The following is an 18,077-nucleotide window of genomic DNA, read 5'->3' as shown; positions in this document are numbered from 1 at the left end:
GCTTGTTGCAAAAATGGAAAGCATAAAAGCCTTTTTTTGTTGTTTTTTTTGTTTTAGTTACTTGCTGGCTTTGAAATTAAGCAGTATGTCTCAAATGATTTTGAGAAATCAATCAGCATGCATACTGACGAATACACAGTGTAAAACATCCACCTTTGTAGCATCTGACAAAAACACAGCACAGATGAGTAAGGTTAGTTTTGGCTCTGCGAATGGACAAAGATGGAACGAGGTGGGACGATTTTTGAGTTTGGCTTGGCAGACAGTCAGGGAGTGACTGATGGGCTGCAGTCTCTGACAATGACGTAAAGGACATTCAGAGACTGACTGAAACCCTCGGGGGGGAAAAAGCCGCTGGCAAAATGTTGACATCAGGGACGCGTCTGCCAACCTGACATGAGGGTAGATGGGGTTTTGTATTCAATCACCTCCCTTTGGCATCCTTCCTCGAGTCATACTCAACGTGTGCCAAATAATGCCATATTTCCAAACATCAAGAGCTTCTTCACCTCGAACATTGTCCTTGTTTCCTGTAGTTTATCATTCACATACACAATCACATCCCTCTCCACACAGGGGTTACAGGGTTAAACAAATAGAAGGAGAAATCTCCTGCATAGTCAACGCATGCTTTAAACCAACTCTGACACCAAAGTAAACAAGTCGGGAGAAAGTGGGGACGATGAGTGAGGGTACAGAGACGGAGCGGAGATACAGAAGCTGAGATGGGCTGAGAGTGTTCAGCTCGAGCTTTCCAAGGTGCACAATCAGGGCGTCTGGGATCAATCCGTCTTAAATGAAACCAAACTGCAAATTAGAGCAAAGCATTGGGACTGTAAGGAAGGATCGTGAAAGACAGAGGGATGGCAGGGGGGGCGCCAAATGAAGCCCAAAAGAAAGAAGAGAGGAAAACAGAGAGGCAAACACAGAGTGAGTCAGGGTGGGACAAAGACCGTTTTTATGACACCGCAGATAGTTAACCCAGACTCTAATTTTCTTCTTCTTCTACGTAGCACCAGTGAAGTGAACACTTGGTTTGTTTCACATTTCCCCATGTTATAGACAGGCCCGTTCAAAAGCCCAGGCTCGTAAAATTAACAGCAAACGCAGACCCGAACGCCAGGGGTCTGGGTCTGAAGGTGCAAAATCTCATTCCAGAGGAGCTCTGTGGCGCAGCTGCGTGCTGGGGCCCTTCACCAGCAAACAAACAACCGATGCAGGGCTCAAGGGAGAGAAAAAATGTCTTACTAATGCGTCTCCTTCTGTAAAGAAAATAAGCCATCCCCATATGGGTTCGTCGTCACAAGCAGCCTTTGATAAATGGAAGATCTACGGCTTGTGATACGAGTCATGATGGCTCACTGTTGCTAATGGCTGTGTACACCTCGCATGGGGGAGTTTCAGGCTCTGCTCTCTTCTTTGTTTTGTCTGTTAATGGATGGTAAAATGATCTCTCAGCCAACTTGCACTGTCAGATGCCCCGATAAACAAATGCAGTAACAAAACATGCATAAATCTCCTACCCACATCATTCCAGCGTCCCCTCCCCCCACCTCCCCCCATACCCATACCCCTCCCATAATGCACTTACAGTAAGAATGAAAGGGGGCAATTTTCATCAGTGGAGCAGCCACAGTATTTTAAGATGGATCCGACGTGGAGGGGAGGAAGGTCACACACACTCGTGCACACACACATTCACACAGGCTCCTTTGTTCCCTGCAGTGGTAGGGCCAGTGTCATTGTGGTGATGCCATTCTCACCCACTCATCACTGTAGTGTAGATATATCGCCCACTGACGACGTGTGTGTGTGTGTGTGTGTGTGTGTGTGTGTGTGTGTGTGTGTGTGTGTGTGTGTGTGTGAGAGAGAGAGCTAACATGTTTTTGACATGTTTGTCAATTCCATAACCCTCCTCACAATAGATGAGCCTCTCAAAAGGCAGCGATCAATTTGCGGTAACACTGTGTAAGCTGTGTGCGGCTTTGACTCGCCTTCTGTCCGCTCTCGCATACTGTCGGTTGTTACTGATTTCCACGTCTCCTGTTGCTCCTGCATTAACGCTCGTACATGGTGATGCACCTCAGATTCGACCAACCTTTTGCCTTATGAGTTAAGCCACCTCGAGGTAACATGAAAGCCAGATAGCACCTCAAAGAAAGGTGAAGCACGAAGGGTCGCCACTAAACACACCTGTTTTCAATCGTGCTGTTTGTGCTCAGGTTAGCTGGTATCTGAGGAATGTAAATTATATGTGGTTTGGTTGGAGCTGAAGTTCTGTCAGTGCTGTTGCCGAGGATTGTGTGCAACCATTACAGAACCCCACCCCCCACCCCCAACACACACACACACACACACACACACACACACACACACACACACACACACACACACACACACACACACACACACACACAACACTGTGCACTCTCTGTGTGATTACAGGGTCCAAAGCAGATGAGGTTTGACGAGGATAAATAAAGGTCTCGGGTTTAGGGGAGGGATCTGTGGGACCGACCCTGCTAATGCAAAAAACAAAACAAAACAGACTAAACCCTCCCCACACACACACACACACACACCCCACCAAAAAAAAAAAAAACGACACTGCTCCACCAGATCAAAAGCTCCGTTAATTTTCCAGTTTGTCCTGAACAGACATCATTATCAAAACACAGTGCTGACTCATCTCACGAGGTGAAGGAAGCCGCAGCCGCTCTAAAGCAGCAGTGGAGATTTAAAGTGCTCCTGCAGATGTCCGTTGTTTGGGATCAGTTTTGAGAATATGAGTATTATTATTAGTTTACTACACAGCCCTCATGTTTGAATTCTTCCTTTGAAGGTGCCAATGTTGCTGAAAGTCTTTTTAAACTTCCAAACACTATCCAACTGTCTTTAGACAGCACACTTGGAAGAGAGTTTTATATTTTGTTCTTCTGTTTGGATTAGTTATTTCCTGCTGTGGAGGCTTTCTCTTTCCAGCAGTCCTACATTGACACCAAAATGTAATCTGGGGAATGAGTATATCAGTGGCAGCTAGAGAGAAGGGAAAACTCTTCTGTGTTTCAGCCCCAGCTGACAGTTCAGTGGTTAAACAGGTGATTTCTGACTATACTGAATAAAATGTGGTTTACCATAGATTTATGTTATATCGACCACATTAGCATTCAATATCTGATCAAGTTTTATTTGTATTTATGCCTTGTGTTTACTGTGGTCTTAACTATTACTTTCATTATCAATTAATCAGCAAGATATTCCTCAAGTAATTAGTTATTCAAGCCTATAAAATATAAAATATGAAGTCTAAGGTGACGTCCTCTGATGTCCTGTTTTGATATAAAAAAGAAATATAGAAAATCGTTCCTTTGAAGAAGCTGCATTCAGAGTGTATGAGGTTTTTGCTGACAAATTACCTTAATGTTTGATTATTTATTCAAATGTTTTCATGTGCGAATTGCCATTATTAGGAAAGTTAAAAAAAATAAAATCCGTCATCTGTCAATATGTGTGAAAATGTTCTAAATAGACCACAGCATCACGTCAGCCCGGGCATCCTACGGCATACAGGCAGCTTCGACGGCCCTTTTTTGGGTAATTGTTCCCTTCAGAAACAGAACAACATGATTACTGGGAAATGGGCTTAAGTTGATCAAGTGTCTCAGTGAGGCTTAGAGCCATGTGTTGTGATAAATGTAACTAAAGCAGACCAACGTGCCACTGCAGAGAGATAGATCGACTCGGAGCGGGGCAGTTTGCTCAAAGCGGAGGTCAACTTCCATAAACATGGCAGTAATGTACACTGAATACTGAGGTCTGGGCAACTTTTACTTCTTGCTTGCAGTGGTGGATTAACAGACTCCATGTGTGGAGCACAAACATGCACCCATCTGCATCCAATGAATCTCCAGCATGCTCGTTTGGAGAGAGTGGTAAACACATGAGAAAAAAGGCCCCAGCGTGTTTGTTTTGTCTATCTTTGTAAACTACAGATGGAGGCATTTGTCTGTTCCTTCAGCATTCTTAGGCTTGTTTGGATATTTTTTACACTTTATATCCACGGACATGGTGGAGAAAATCTCCTTTGCTTTGCTTATTGCCTGTTGTTGGCTTCAGAACAATCCGCGTTCACTATCACCGAAGTACACATCCATTCAGTTTGAGGACACACTGCTTTTTTTTTTTCCCACCGTGTTGAAATCTCTCTTTTAATTGCCCTGCCGGAGTGACCTGGTCAGGGCACTAATAGGGCACATTTCCACTGTATGAAAACACAAAAGGTTGACATATAAACCGCAACTGAGCGCACTTCCAAGCACATAATAACAACGGCACAATAGGCTGCTGCAGAGGTTCAACATCAGACCCCTTTTAAACAGCCATGTCTCCAGTTCCTGATCTTGACTGTGAAAGCTATCCTTTTTCATTGTGGTTTGTGCGGCTGTGGGAAGAGCAGCAGTACTGGGAACCAGATGGCTCTGGTAAAAGACAGGGGGCATCCCACCGGCCTCCCTGAGACAGGGGGGGGGGGGGGGGGGGATCCATTACGGAGGATCTATTGAGGGCCAGTAGATTCAGTTTCATGGCATCGGCCGAGTGTGACCACCCCTCGGTTGGCGTGGGCCGCGGCTGGTGCCACGTAGGCTGTCGCGGACCCGGTCCGTTTTGTGTTCACCTCTGAGAGCCGTATTCACCTTCGATGCGGGACAGACAACTAAATCGGGGCCTCTCTGCGACTTGGGTTACATCCCTTTTGACTTCGAGCCTCTTTCAAAGGGCCTCGCATTGCAATGGGATACGACCGGCTCTGCGGCTCCAGGGACAATGGCTGCTTGTGAAAACGGTTGACTGAGATGTTCCTCTACTTGTAAAGTGAAGCCCATGAACTGTTTAAGCTCAGGTAACTATCTCCTCGAGTTAATGGACGTTTATTTCCATATTCTTTCAGAGACGACCACACTGAAACATGTTGTTCGGTCTCTGGACTGCGCTCTCCGATCCACCACACATTTCCATGTCACGGCTTCTTAGCTCAGTCTGCTGCTGGCTTTGTTCCTTTGCTTGCTGTCCACTTAGCTAAGTCTGCTCCCTTCGCTTGTCCAAATGTTTGCTCTGTCCACTTAGCCATGTCCACTTGCTCGGCCTTGTCAAATCAGTACCGTCTGTGGGCGTTTCCTGCAAGGAGGAAAGGCGACAATTTGCCTCTTCGGCCACAAACTGCTGCAGCTGGACACAAACCAGACCCCGAGGCTCAGCAGCAAAATTACTCTCCATTTATTTAAAGTGGTTACCATTACCCTACCGCAGTGGAGCAGACCTCAGTGGCCCCGGCCCAACCATAACGGCAGTATAAAAAGAACTAAAGTTCGCCGGACAGGTCATGTCTCACACAGTAGCAATTCAATATCCTCCCGTTATGTTCTTGGTTATGCTTCTCAAAACTCCGAATCGCATGTGACACCACAAAAATACATGGTTGCTTTGAAACTCAAGTCTGTGGAGATATTTGCAAAACACCCCACCAATCACTGGCGAGATGTTGGAACATGTTAAATGTTTGAATCAAAGAAAGAATAACAGCTAATTTGGCTTAATCACACTATGTCAGACGCTTTATTAATAGTATGTTCAAAAAGAGAAATACAGAGACAGGAAGCCAGAACGGTTTTAGGCAGGAAACCAAAACAAATCAAACCGAAGTCTAATCGTTCTCGTCCCAGTTCTCCTTGAAAGGCAGAAACAATACATCAGCCAACGACCGCTGTTGGGGAATAGCAAAGCTGCCCTTCCTGTTATCAGCACACCCAGAGCTGATAATACTCTCCTCACGTCGTTATATAGAATCCAGCTTTGAGGCAGAAAGTTGTGTTTTGTGTTCGTGCATCAGCCACTTCCTCCCCGGAGCCTTAAAACCTCCTTTAAAATCCCATTCTCTGGGAATTAAATTGAGTTTTGATAATGAAAACAATTGTTTGTTTGAGAGTTAATAGAATTCATGGAAGAACATAAGGCTCTATGGTATTTCATTACTGTTCTCTTGAGTGTTTGATTTACCCTGGAGTGTGTTCCAGCTGATGGGCTCCGACTGCTGCAGAGAAGCACCAGCAAAGCTGAGAGAGAATGTCACTCGGAGTGGGTCTCCTCATGCGTACGCAAATGTCAAGGTACACGAGGAGGCCGGGGAACACGGCTCATGCATAATGCTATTAAAATGGGACGAGAGAGGTGTAGTGGTTGCAAGTGAGGAAGGAAGAAAACGTGGAGAACAAGCTTGATAGTTTGAGACCAAGAGAGTTGTGAAAGAATAAGTGAAGGTACGACTGCGCTCCGTCCAAAACCAATGTCACAGTCATTCAGAAAAACACTGAGTAGCCCTGACTGACCTTTGAGCAACAAAACCTCACAAACCAGTCTTCTGACCACATGAGTGCTCTCTCCCACCTAAACATTGTTTATCTCTTTCAGGCCTGACAGTTGTGTACAGCCGGCAGCAGCTTGACAGCTTAATTCCATGTTGTCTCCCGGGACCGCCTCCGTGGATCAGGGACCGGAGTGACACGCTCAACCTTGCAGCACTTTGTTTGGGGACACTCTGTGCTTTACATGACTATCGCATCTGTCATGCCTCATCACCTGCGAGTGGGGGCGACCCGTACACCACCATCGCCATCCCAGATCCTGCAGCTGGAACTGGCCCGGCTGCTTTGCATGCTGGGTCGCCTGACCAACTACCCTCGGCAGGTGGTGATTTGCACAAGGTGAGAGAAAAATAAAAAGAGCTGCACTCAGCGGAAGTTTAAAAAGAGAAATGGGGAGAGCGAGGAAGAACACAGAGAGAGGTACTTTGATCAAACGGATGTAAGCCTTTGAACACGACAGGACGAGAATCACAGCGGCACAATAATAAGCACGATTGTGTTTATAATAACTAGGTCTGTCCCTCCGTCTTGGTGGTTGGTGGTTTTATGGGCGGTCCAGTCCCTTGGCATGGGAGAACCAGGGCGTTGCCCACAACTTGACCCTCGTGGGGCACCACCCAGAGGTCAACAGGAAGTAAATGGGCAGCAGCTTGACACATTTCTGACCCAGAAGGTTTTTTCTTTTCCTGTGTTCCCAACTCTGAGCCAGATTCAAACTTACTTTTAGCCAAGTAAATGAAGGAATTCTTCAAAACGTTGGCCTGTCTTCACAAGTCAGGACATGCTGAGCATAATAAGTGTTGGGATATGCAAAAAGGAAAATACTCCGCTCTATTTTCTTCCCATTTCAGACTTTCTAGCCTCCATATCAGACAATAAATGTCAGTTTTTCAGTTTTCTTATCAGTCATTGCTACGCAGCTACTGCGAGCTGATGTTACTTTCACTAATTTTTAATCTACCATATTCTCAATAAAGCGCCATAAAAATGTCCCATAAAATTTGGTGATGCTCAGAGGAAGAGCCTGTTTTATCAAAATGTTTACTTTTTTGTGATATAAGGTCGCTGCAACTACCATTTTATTTATGAAATAATTTGTTGATTATTTTTCAGATTTTAAATAATTTCTGTCACAATGTTCTGTCATAATGACTTGCTCCGTCCATCTGACGGTCCTGAATGCAAGAATATTGAGGTTGCAATCATATGAATCAGCGGAGAAAGATGATTTTATCATTTTGCTTGATAAAATAATTGTGACCATAATTGATTTTCTGTCAGTGCCCATATTCTGAGTGCACTTTGAAATCATCAGTGACAGGGAACAGTGCTAGAAAAGTGAGCGACCTGTAGGAGTCACCTCCTCAGTGAGTAAAGCGCCATGCATTTCACTTCACAGTCCCTGTGTCAGTTGAGGTCAGTGTGTAGTTGGGTTTTGTTAGTGTTTTGTTGTGAACTTAACCTGTTGGGGCATTTCATTGAAGATTCACGAGGGCTCCATATGGGCTGGTGTGCAACTCATTATGCATGGACGCAACACAAAGAGGAGACAGACTGTCAAAACAACCAGGACCGACTGACTGACTGGACCTGCTGTGTGTAACTTACACAACATTTAAGGGAGTGTTGAGGAAGTGTAAGAAAGTTTTAGTGAGATTAGCCCATTTGTCAGCTGACTCATCATTCCAATAAATGATGAGAGAATAGACACCAAAAGCAACCGTGTCCCCGGTAGATTGTTCTGTACTGTGATTGATGGAGACACTTTTGCATGTCCTTGAGGGAAAGACAAGGGACTCACATTATGTGAAAAGTCAGAAAAAAAAAAAAAAAACATTTTCCTCAAAGTAAACAAGTTTCCCTTTTATCCAAATAGTTTTAGAGTGATATGCTGAGGTATGTAGATATAGGCCAAAGCTCAAGCCAAAAGTGGTAATAAATGTCACAAGGCACTTTGCGCCGTGACATTAAGTGTGAAAAAAAAATCTACATTTTAAAAGACACTGCATTGTTCTCAGCTACTGAACTAAAAATATGGATGATGTTCCGCATGATAACACAAAACTAAACCACATCTTGTTGCTGTTCTCTCTGCTGGGAGTGAAGTCCAAACCGACTGTTTGATTTGAATGGAGTTGTTTCAGTGTTATTTGTGTCACTATAATGCCATTGATGGTTCTATCATGGGAGGGTTGAAGTCAATATATTCAAGTGGATGGTTCATCATTAGTCAGATACTTACTGACCCCCACACATTGTGGTCAAAACATGCAAAACTCTTCAAACTGTTCATTGCGCAAACAAACCACTTCGTCTCTTCAAACAAAAGCTTTACCACACACCGACAACACACACACACACACACACACACACACACACACACACACACACACACACACACACACACACATATATATATATATACATATATAGGTTATATAGCGCTAAGGGGAATCCCCCAGGGGAACCCCCAAAACCAGTGACAAGCTCATTCACAAGCTTTGACCCGTAACAAAAACGCACTAACCAAGAGCCAGCACAAAAGACAAGTTCACTGGTAGCAAAAGTGACTTTGAACTACATCTTTTTTGTGCACAAAACGGACCAAGATGGACGATGTCACGACTCGGCTCAGACGCCATGACAAGAGAGAGAAACAGAGAGAGAGAGACGCAGGTTGAAGACCAGTAATTAATAAATTCATTTTTACAAAAAGCATGAAATTAACCCAAAACACTGACAAGAACATGAGGTGTGGTTATCGGTGTAATCAGTGGTGAAAGAGTGTGTGGATGTGTGAACACTATGGTGTCAGGCAACAGACCATTCTTCATTTGGTTTCATACAGTAGTTGTGGAAATAGAGCGTAAAAGTATTCCTAAACAAGCCTCTTGTTTAATTAAATAAATCCCTATTAAACGTGGATCTGACTCTACAGATAATCAAACTTGCTGGTCACCTGTCTCTTAGTACAGTGTACTGTATTTCTGTATGCCAGAGCAAAAAGCACAAGCACACATATTTTGGTATCAATGCACAAGCAAAAAGAAAATTGTAATTATAAAATACTGCTAAAAGACTATTAATAACATTTTCCGACCACTACGGGCAGTGGAAGAACCTCTAAACACGCCAACATAATGTGACCTCAATACGGTGAACAACCGCAGATTAAATCATCCAACAGACACAGAGCAACAACAGCAATTCTTTCTGGCCACCCTGTAAATGTTAAGTCTCATCTTTCCTCCTTGAGCTCTGGTTGGTCTCCATCGACCTCCGAGGGAAGAATCTGTCTTCAGCTCCACCGTGTTCACCAGCTAGTCGCTAACTCCCTGCCGTTCGGTGCTGGGCAGATAAAGTACAGTTGTTTTAAAAGCTTTAGATGTCTGCTGTGGTTGAAATAATGCTCGTGCGACAATGAATGCATACAAGCAAGAAGTTTGAGTGTCATAGAAACCAAAAACAATGAGCTAAATGGTGCTAAACCGGGAAGCAGAACTGAGGGAAACTGCAAAATTGGGTACTTATTCTCTGTGAATGTCACGACATCCAAACCCTTCTATGTAATCCATAATTAATGTAACACTTACTGATTAGTGCAGGCTGTTTTTTTTTTTATTATTTATAAATGCTTTCCTTTTTATGCTAGCTCCAAAATAATTATATGCACTTTCAAATTACTTAAACCCTGACTCCAAATCAAGTCCTGGAAGTCGTCAGGAAAAAGTCTAAAACTCCCACTGCTTCTCACACATCGTTTAATCATGAGCACAGTTAGCTCAGTAGTTGTGCAGCGCCGCACACACACACAGTGCAGCGCAGCAATCTGCACAAGTGGTTTGTCTGAATGTGCGTCTGCTGCACAGAAGCTCACCAGGAGAGGAGAGGTTTCCATCTCCATCTCTAAACCGGAAAAGCCGGAGGGACCGCAGCGCCCACATCTGAGACCCGGACCCCGTGCACCCTCTTCCCATAATGCCCTCTGACACTCCCCACACTGAGCACAGAGGGCTTACCCGCATACCGAAAGCCCTTATGTTAAAGTCTTTAACAACCCGCCGTCTCTCCTCAAACCGACGCTCCATCGCGATCACCTCTGCCAACACAAGCTTGTGTTTCTTCAAACGGCTGAAGATGGTCTGTTATTATCTTTCTGAAGCAGACAGTATCTCTCCTTCTCACACGCGCACACACACACACACACACACACACACACACACACACACACACACACACACACACAGATCCGTCTGTCTCCGGGGTTACAAAGGTTGATGGTTTCGATCATAAACTGACTCGTATGAGCTGCGTTTACAAGTTGAAAGAAGATTAAGTCAAGGAAGATATGGTGACGGGGTGCATGAGGGAGAGTTTGAGGAACAGTGGTGTGTGTTGTGTGTGGTTATCTGTGTGCGTGCGTGCGTGCGTGCGTGTGTGTGTGTGTGTGTGTGTGTGTGTGTGTGTGTGTGTGTGTGTGTGTGTGTGTGTGTGGGTGGGAGGGGGGGAGGGGTGACACTTGACATGGCCCCTTTAAAATCTTGAGCAAGAACACTGTAAGTTTATAGAGACTCCAGATGGTTACAGCTGCCTCACATTTGTGCTTTACTCAAACACGCTGAAATTTCAGTAAACATGGGAATTATCTGACTTTCTTTGATTCATATCATTAAATCAAATGTCTTTGGGTTTTAAACTTAAGACAAAATAATTAATTTGAAGATGTTTCCTCGCATTCAAGCCAGGTATGTTGTTTAATTTGTATAGACTTAAGAATGGATTTGTCATGAAATTCATCAACAGAATCAATGTGGAAACCCTGTTTTTAATCCAGCATAAAGACAATAAATGTAAATTTTAATAAATACAGCTCTCACCACTGGGCAGACTCCATCTGCTGACAAAGTTGGTCATGTGATACCCTCCAAAGCTCCAGAGGACCATATAAATGGACCTCAACACATAAACTGTAACAGTTTTCAGTAATTAATAACACTAAAAGTAACTGTTAGTTCCACCCCTGAACACAAAGGTGGGAACAGATGCAGAACTACATGAACAAAAAACACAGAAAATGATGGGGTTGCATCTGTGGAAATGTTGAAAATCTCCTGACATCTTTTCCCCTGCTTTTCACAGACAGGTGAGCATCCAGTCGACTCACACCAACACACACAGGAAACACGCTGACTTGATGTTCAGACCAATATCTAAAAATAAACACAACCTATTGACTATAGGTTCCTACCAATCAAACATCAACCCGAGGGGAACGCGGATGTAACGGTTACCGAGACTGAAAAGCTCCAATCCCAACCTCTGTGTGAGCTCCTGTTCAGGGGCCGGTGCAGCGCTGTAAATCACCATCGCCTCCGCCTGCTGCACCGCACGCCGATCAGTTCTGTCTGTGGTCGAGTGCGATGAATCTGACAGAGTCCAGGCCAGCGTCGTGCCCCGCTGGACAGCGATCAGACGCGAAGCAGGAACCCACCGTTGCCAGATGCAACACGGGGTTGCCAGTTTATGCAGCAGTTTACATGCAAGTCAGCTTACGAAGAGAAATCGCCACACATGCTGTCATTCATCCACCCATCACTGTATTTGGTGCCTGGACAGCCTCAAGTGCAAGTGTTGAAAGAAAGTAGAACAGCTTCAATATGTGTGGTTGTGCAGCAGGTTAGTTTGATGGAATACATCTCCGCACAGCCTTTGCAAATGTGGCCTTACAAGCTATTTCATACATGTCTGGTTAAATTAAGACTTGGCAAACACTGCGGAGTAGAAGAAGATTCATAAGGCATTTCTCACCTCCCTCAATCAGTCTGAGATTCAGCTGGTCGAGCACAGCTTGATGTTAACCTGATGTCTGTTTCATCAGCGACTTGTTTCTAACAGCTTTGTCTTCTGTGATCGCATGATGAGAGCGCATAGCACATTTTCGAAATGCCGCCGACTGCCCTTTCTGAGCCTCGGCTCAAAACAACCAACACTGTTTTTCTCTAAATGCAGTCCAGTGATACCGCTTGTTTCACATTACACTTGTTGAAGATACTTTTTTTGAGTGTGAAATGTTGGATGAAATTGTCGCTAACCTACTCTCCATGTGACCCTCTAAAGGGAAACATCCATATATTATAAACCTGGACCCTATTTTCCCATTTTTGGGGTCTTAATGAGTAATGGGGGCAACAGTTTTTAAAATTGGTCCAGGATTGAGAGAGGGCACTAGTGCGCCATCCGTGTATGTCCACTAAACGTGCTTCTTCTGACCGCTGAAAGGCTCAGATACTTACTATTACTGTCTGACAACATTATGGCGAGAATCCCGAACACAAAACACGTCTCTGAAATCTCAGGTGGCGACTTGTTGCAGGAAGACAACGGTGGAAACGGGAGTGAGAGTTGGAGAGAGGAGGACTGTTGAGCTGGACAACAGCAAACAGAGCTTAGTGTTGTCATAAAGATACAAATGATAATAGTTCATGTTTTTTTTATTATACCAACAAACTTTTCACATGGCTTTCATAGACTACCTTTGTAGGATAGATGCTGAAGTTGTGGGGAGTTGTGCTGTAATTGGATGTTAACACTCTTTCCAGTTCACTGCACCGTGCAGACCAAAAGAAATCTAATACCAAAGAACCTTTTCCTCCAGAAAAATGCTGTTTGAAGAGTGGAGAGAGCTGCTTCAGACAGAGTGGATGTAATGTTAAATAGCTAAAGGCATGACTCAGTTGATATTTTGCACATGCTAAAATTACCACTGCTTAGTGAGCGATTGGTTTTTCTGATATCCTGCCATGCTTTCTTTGTCTTCTGATGCCGCATCAACACAAGTTGACAGACAATTATATCACAAATCAGAGCCTGTAAAAACCAAAAGGAAGCACATTATTTAGAAGACTTACATTAACTGGACGCAATCAGTTAAAAATGATTTCATTGCAGCCCATTTTGTAGCTGTCGTCTGAAGCACCGCCGCTCAATACGGGGACACTTTCAAGAATTGTTTTCCCCATTAGTTAGTCAAACCTAAAATGATGGGAAACTACAGAGTCCGGGTAGAAAAACACCAAAGGTTCGTACATTCAAAGCAATAGGTTTTTAAAATCCTTTATCACAGATAGCAAATAAATGCAGTGAGCAGTTCAACAAAAGAGTCGGATTTTTTCATTTAAGTAACGTCTACAGGCTGAAATAAATCTATTGAGACTTTTAAAAGAAAATTACAACGACTGGACAAAGACTTAAAGATTCACTCCCACACTAAATGTTTGATAACAGACTTATTTGCTCTCTGTCAGAGAAACAGCCAGCAGCCTGTTTGATTAGCTTAGCACATAGACTGGATCACACAGTCTGGATGTGAGCCGGCGGAAACAGGCAATAAAACCTGCCTACAAAGCTCTCCAATGAACATGTCATATCTCCTTTGTTTAATACATAAAAACGTAATCGTATAATATGAATGTACGGCTGGGCTCAAATATTTCTTGGCTTTCAGCCCCAACAATACAGCCCACAGCCAAAAACAGTCCAGAACATAAACACCCATTAGATGAACAATTGTCATTTTTACACTTTGATATTTGTATAGATTAAACAAATGAGATGTAACATGTTAAATAGTGAGCTTTAGAGGTGCTGTTAAGTGGATTTTTATTTCATTTGTTTCCCCTATATCTAGTTTTGTAAGCTTAACTGATCAGCCGTTGCTTCAGACACATTAGATAGTGGTGTCAATCTTCTCATCCGACGGCCGGCAAGAAAGCAAATAAGTGTATTTCAAAAATGCTGAACTGCTCGTCCGATCGTTCCTCGACAACCAGTGAGGAACCACGAAGGCAGATTACATGCTGTACCTGCATGTACTAACAGGACAACATTTTGCTGTCTGCCACTGAATTTTAAAAGGATGACTTTTAAGGTGTTTACTGCAACATCAACACCAGCCAGCGTCAAAAAGCTTCCTCCTTCTCCGTGAGATGATGCATCGTTTACATCAGAGGTTGCACAACACTACATGCACCAAACTGAATTTCTCAAGTAGCACTTCCCCCTGCAGATACCGATGATATTTTACATAAAATAAGATTCAATGATTTAGCATTGAAATAGCCTCAGAAATGATAGATAACAACAACAACATAAGGCTGCTGCTTCAAAATCAAACAATACTTTTACATATACTTCTATAAATGGTGCCATGCTGTTGCTAAAATGCCGACTCCAACTCCTTTTCAGCACTGAAATGTTCGTCCGAACGGTCAGGTGTCGTTTGCCTCCTGACTGCTTGCTGGACTTTGTAGTTTTTTTCTGAATTCCACTCCCTCCGCTTGCAAAAATCACAGACTGAGGAGTCTTAATCCGACTGCGTCAAGCTAACGTTGTGCTGCATCGGAGGTGATGTGACGTCACACTATGAGGCTCATGCACACGGCACCATTGTTCTCTCCAATATTTAAATGATTAACAACTAATTTTGACATCACTGTAATGCGATGTATGTATGTAATAACTCAGTTGGAGTACATTTGTTTGACCATCATTGACATACCAGTAAAACCAGTCATGAATAGCAGGAACATCAACGAGCAAATAAATCTCTCCTGATTAACCAGCTTGAGCTTGTTCAGCACACAAACACCATGAGCTGCACCATTACCGGCTTATACAGCAACTCATTTACGCCTCATCTTGACAGCCCTGACAGGATTCTGCTTCCACTTGTGTGTACATTTGTGTGAAGGTCCCGAGCAGCTGCCAAGAGAGCAACGGCAGGCCGCAGTCAGATGCAGCCGCATGCAGGAGTCAGAAGCAGCTGCTTTATGGAGTTCAGGTGGAGAAGAAGTCATATACACTGTGAAGAAGAGTGTTAACTAACACCCTGTACAGGAAGACTGAAGTGTGCTCTACGGAAGAAGGTTGCGTAAAGGTACTTCACTGCTCCACAACACAACCGACACGTCATCTCAAACCCTTCGATACATGTGTGCGTGTGTGAATACATCTCTGCGTGTGTGTGTGTGTGCATAACATCGAACGTGAGATTATCCCTCAGTGCGAGATGGAAAACACTTGTGCTGTGAATCCACTTGTGCTTGATGCTGCAGTCTAACCGGTCAGTGAGAGCATCAGGATTTGAGATGCTCTGTGACAGGAGCAACAGCAGCTGGCTTTCTGGAGAACATTAGAAAGCTGCTGCATGTCTGAGCAGTTACAGGAAAATTACGCTCTGTTGAAGAATTCAATTCATGTCTAAATACCATCACACACGTTGCCTGGATTCTTCTGACTGCATAGCTCAATCAGAAGAAAGAAGCTGGACCGCAAGTAAAACATGAGCCATGTTGATGTCGCAAACTCACAATATTCACAGCAACTCAGAGCAAATCTGTTTCCCTCCACTTTAGCAGCTTGGATAGATTTGTCCAGTTGAACACAAACAGAAAGCTTTAACACTGAAGATGCACTCGCATTTAATATATACAACCAATGTTCTGCTACGTCGCTGCAGATATTTAGCAATAATAATCTGTAGTTGTAAAAAAAAAAAAAATACATCACTAAACAACAATGAGCTCTGAACTATAGCAGCTGAAACTGTAAATGAAGACGTGTTTTATAGTGCATATTTTTCTGTTGGGTGCTGTTGAGTTCGACCTTGTAATTGTACAGTCCAAATATATTAAGTGTACCTAACCTACAGCAATGAGGTCATGAGTCACTGCTTGCCTTTCCAACAAGAGACTAACTGCAGACACATGAAATTATTGTTTTACAGTACAGTGAATATGGCACAGCTGACTTCAACTAAACATAAACTTGGCCTTTTTTCTCCCCAGTGTTATGAGGGGGAATACCATTGCTTTAAATACTTTGTTAATACATAGGTACACATGGGAGTACTTACGCACTAGCCCAGATGGTGGACCCTCTAATTTGAAATCCAAGGGTATAATTAAGAGACAAAAAAAATTAAAAAGGAAAGCACGAGGATTTGCTGCTTCGACATGAAACGCGGCACAAATTACAGCAAGGGGAAGCTTGGTTTGTGCGGTCATCATTATTAGATATTCACATTCAAACAAAATATTCTCCGGGAAGGCGCTTTGAAAGGGGATCCGGCTGTAACTTTGAAGTTCCGCAGAGAGACGACGGGCCTACCCCTTTGCGTATTAATCTGAATTTGATAGCAAATTAAACGGATATCAGATGACTGAGCCGAAGGTTTCAAGTTCAATCCGGGGGGAACCGATGTCTGAACGGTTCAATTAAAAAGCAACAATAGCCAGCAGCGCAGTGCGTGTGTGATGGAAATTTAAAAAAAAATAGCGCATATTTTGTGCCACAAAACTGCAACAAATTAAACAGACTATGCTTTGACTGGTTGGGAACAACATAATAGAGAGTCTTTATTATTTGTAAACATTTTCAGATTCACATGAACCCTCGTTTGGTAGGATCATACCGCGGGACCTGTAGGACACCTTCGGATGCGGTCCGGAGCAGTGTGTGGAGGTGACAGAGTCACACCTGATCAGACCAGTGACTGCCCTCACATCAGGCTTCAAGCGAAAGGACAACACGATGTCCTCCTTGTGCCGTGGATGCACTCTGTAAACCTCTTCATTAAATAGCTCATGCAGTTCGGGAAACAATGCTGTCGTGGGATTTGGACCGAGGCGATTAACTATGAATGAAGTTACAGCGACTGCGAGCCGTGGCATGTTCGATGTGCCACCGAAAAAGAAAATGTCATTATGACATGGGGGCTACTTTTTTTTTTTAATTTATTTTTGTATTGTGTTTTGTAGTATTTCTACGGGATAGGAGTCTTATAGGAGCAGAGAGTAACTTTGGAGACGCTGCCTCCAACACGTTTTTGTTTTTTTTTACCAGAATTCACCCCGAGGAAAAGGCGAGAAGAGAAGTTTGACTTACCGGTGTCGAAATGACCGAAAGCCGCGGCAGAAATAAACCCAGCGAAAAGAAGGGCAGATGTGACGGTCCGGGAATCCATCGTGTGATTAAAGAGTCTGAAGTGGCTCTCAGGTGGAGTGCAGGCTGACGGACGGATGCGCACACCGGCGGGCTGCTGGGCTGGCGGACTAAAACTGGCTGCTGGACTTGAGTGTCTGAGTCTATGCAGGAGTCGCGATTTGGCCTGGCGTTATAAGTCCCTGAACTTCAAGGCAGCTCCTATAGCTACTACTACACTGACACCACAAAGACGATACCAGATAGTAGAAAACAGGGATCCTATTTCCAACCCATGTGACAGGAAATAGGGGCAATGGATTCAACCTGCAGCGCCGGGGAAACGGCAGAGAGAAAAGAGGAGGAGGAGGAGGGAGGACGGAGGGAGGGTGGCGGTGCTGGAGTTTGGAAGGTGGACTCAGAGGTGCAATGGACAGCAGGTCCGTACAGTAAAAACTGGATTTAAAACATGTTCCTGCCTTTAAGACCCGGTGATAAGTTTAATATGAACACAGCACTGAGGAATATCAACAGAAAAGTATTCCAGGAAGTCAAAACTATTTTCTTTTGTGATATTACTGGTATAGAGTTGATGTCATACTGCATGACAGTTCACTGGGAAAATGCCATTGGAGCACCAGACACATTAAATCACGTCTGACATATTGTAAGAATTTT

General features: G+C 43.8%; 1 protein-coding gene across 2 annotated transcripts in view; it reads right to left on the bottom strand.

Moving 5' to 3' along the window:
• Positions 1-17,731, bottom strand: part of kremen1 (kringle containing transmembrane protein 1) — a 56,907-nt gene extending 39,176 nt beyond the window's left edge. For both annotated transcript variants that reach the window (XM_069178441.1, XM_069178443.1), the window contains exon 1: positions 17,364-17,731. In XM_069178441.1, the coding sequence (XP_069034542.1) occupies positions 17,364-17,442 (79 nt within the window). In that variant the 5' untranslated portion in view covers positions 17,443-17,731. The remainder of the gene's footprint in view (positions 1-17,363) is intronic.
• Positions 17,732-18,077: the final 346 nt, after the last annotated feature.

This window comes from Embiotoca jacksoni, unplaced genomic scaffold, assembly GCF_022577435.1.
Source record: "Embiotoca jacksoni isolate LCO1_2020_lvr unplaced genomic scaffold, fEmbJac1.0.p SCAF_8, whole genome shotgun sequence".
In the NCBI taxonomy this organism is placed as follows: Eukaryota; Metazoa; Chordata; class Actinopteri; family Embiotocidae; genus Embiotoca; species Embiotoca jacksoni.
Note: the sequence above shows the minus strand (reverse complement) of the source record. Positions and strands in the feature narration are given on the sequence as shown.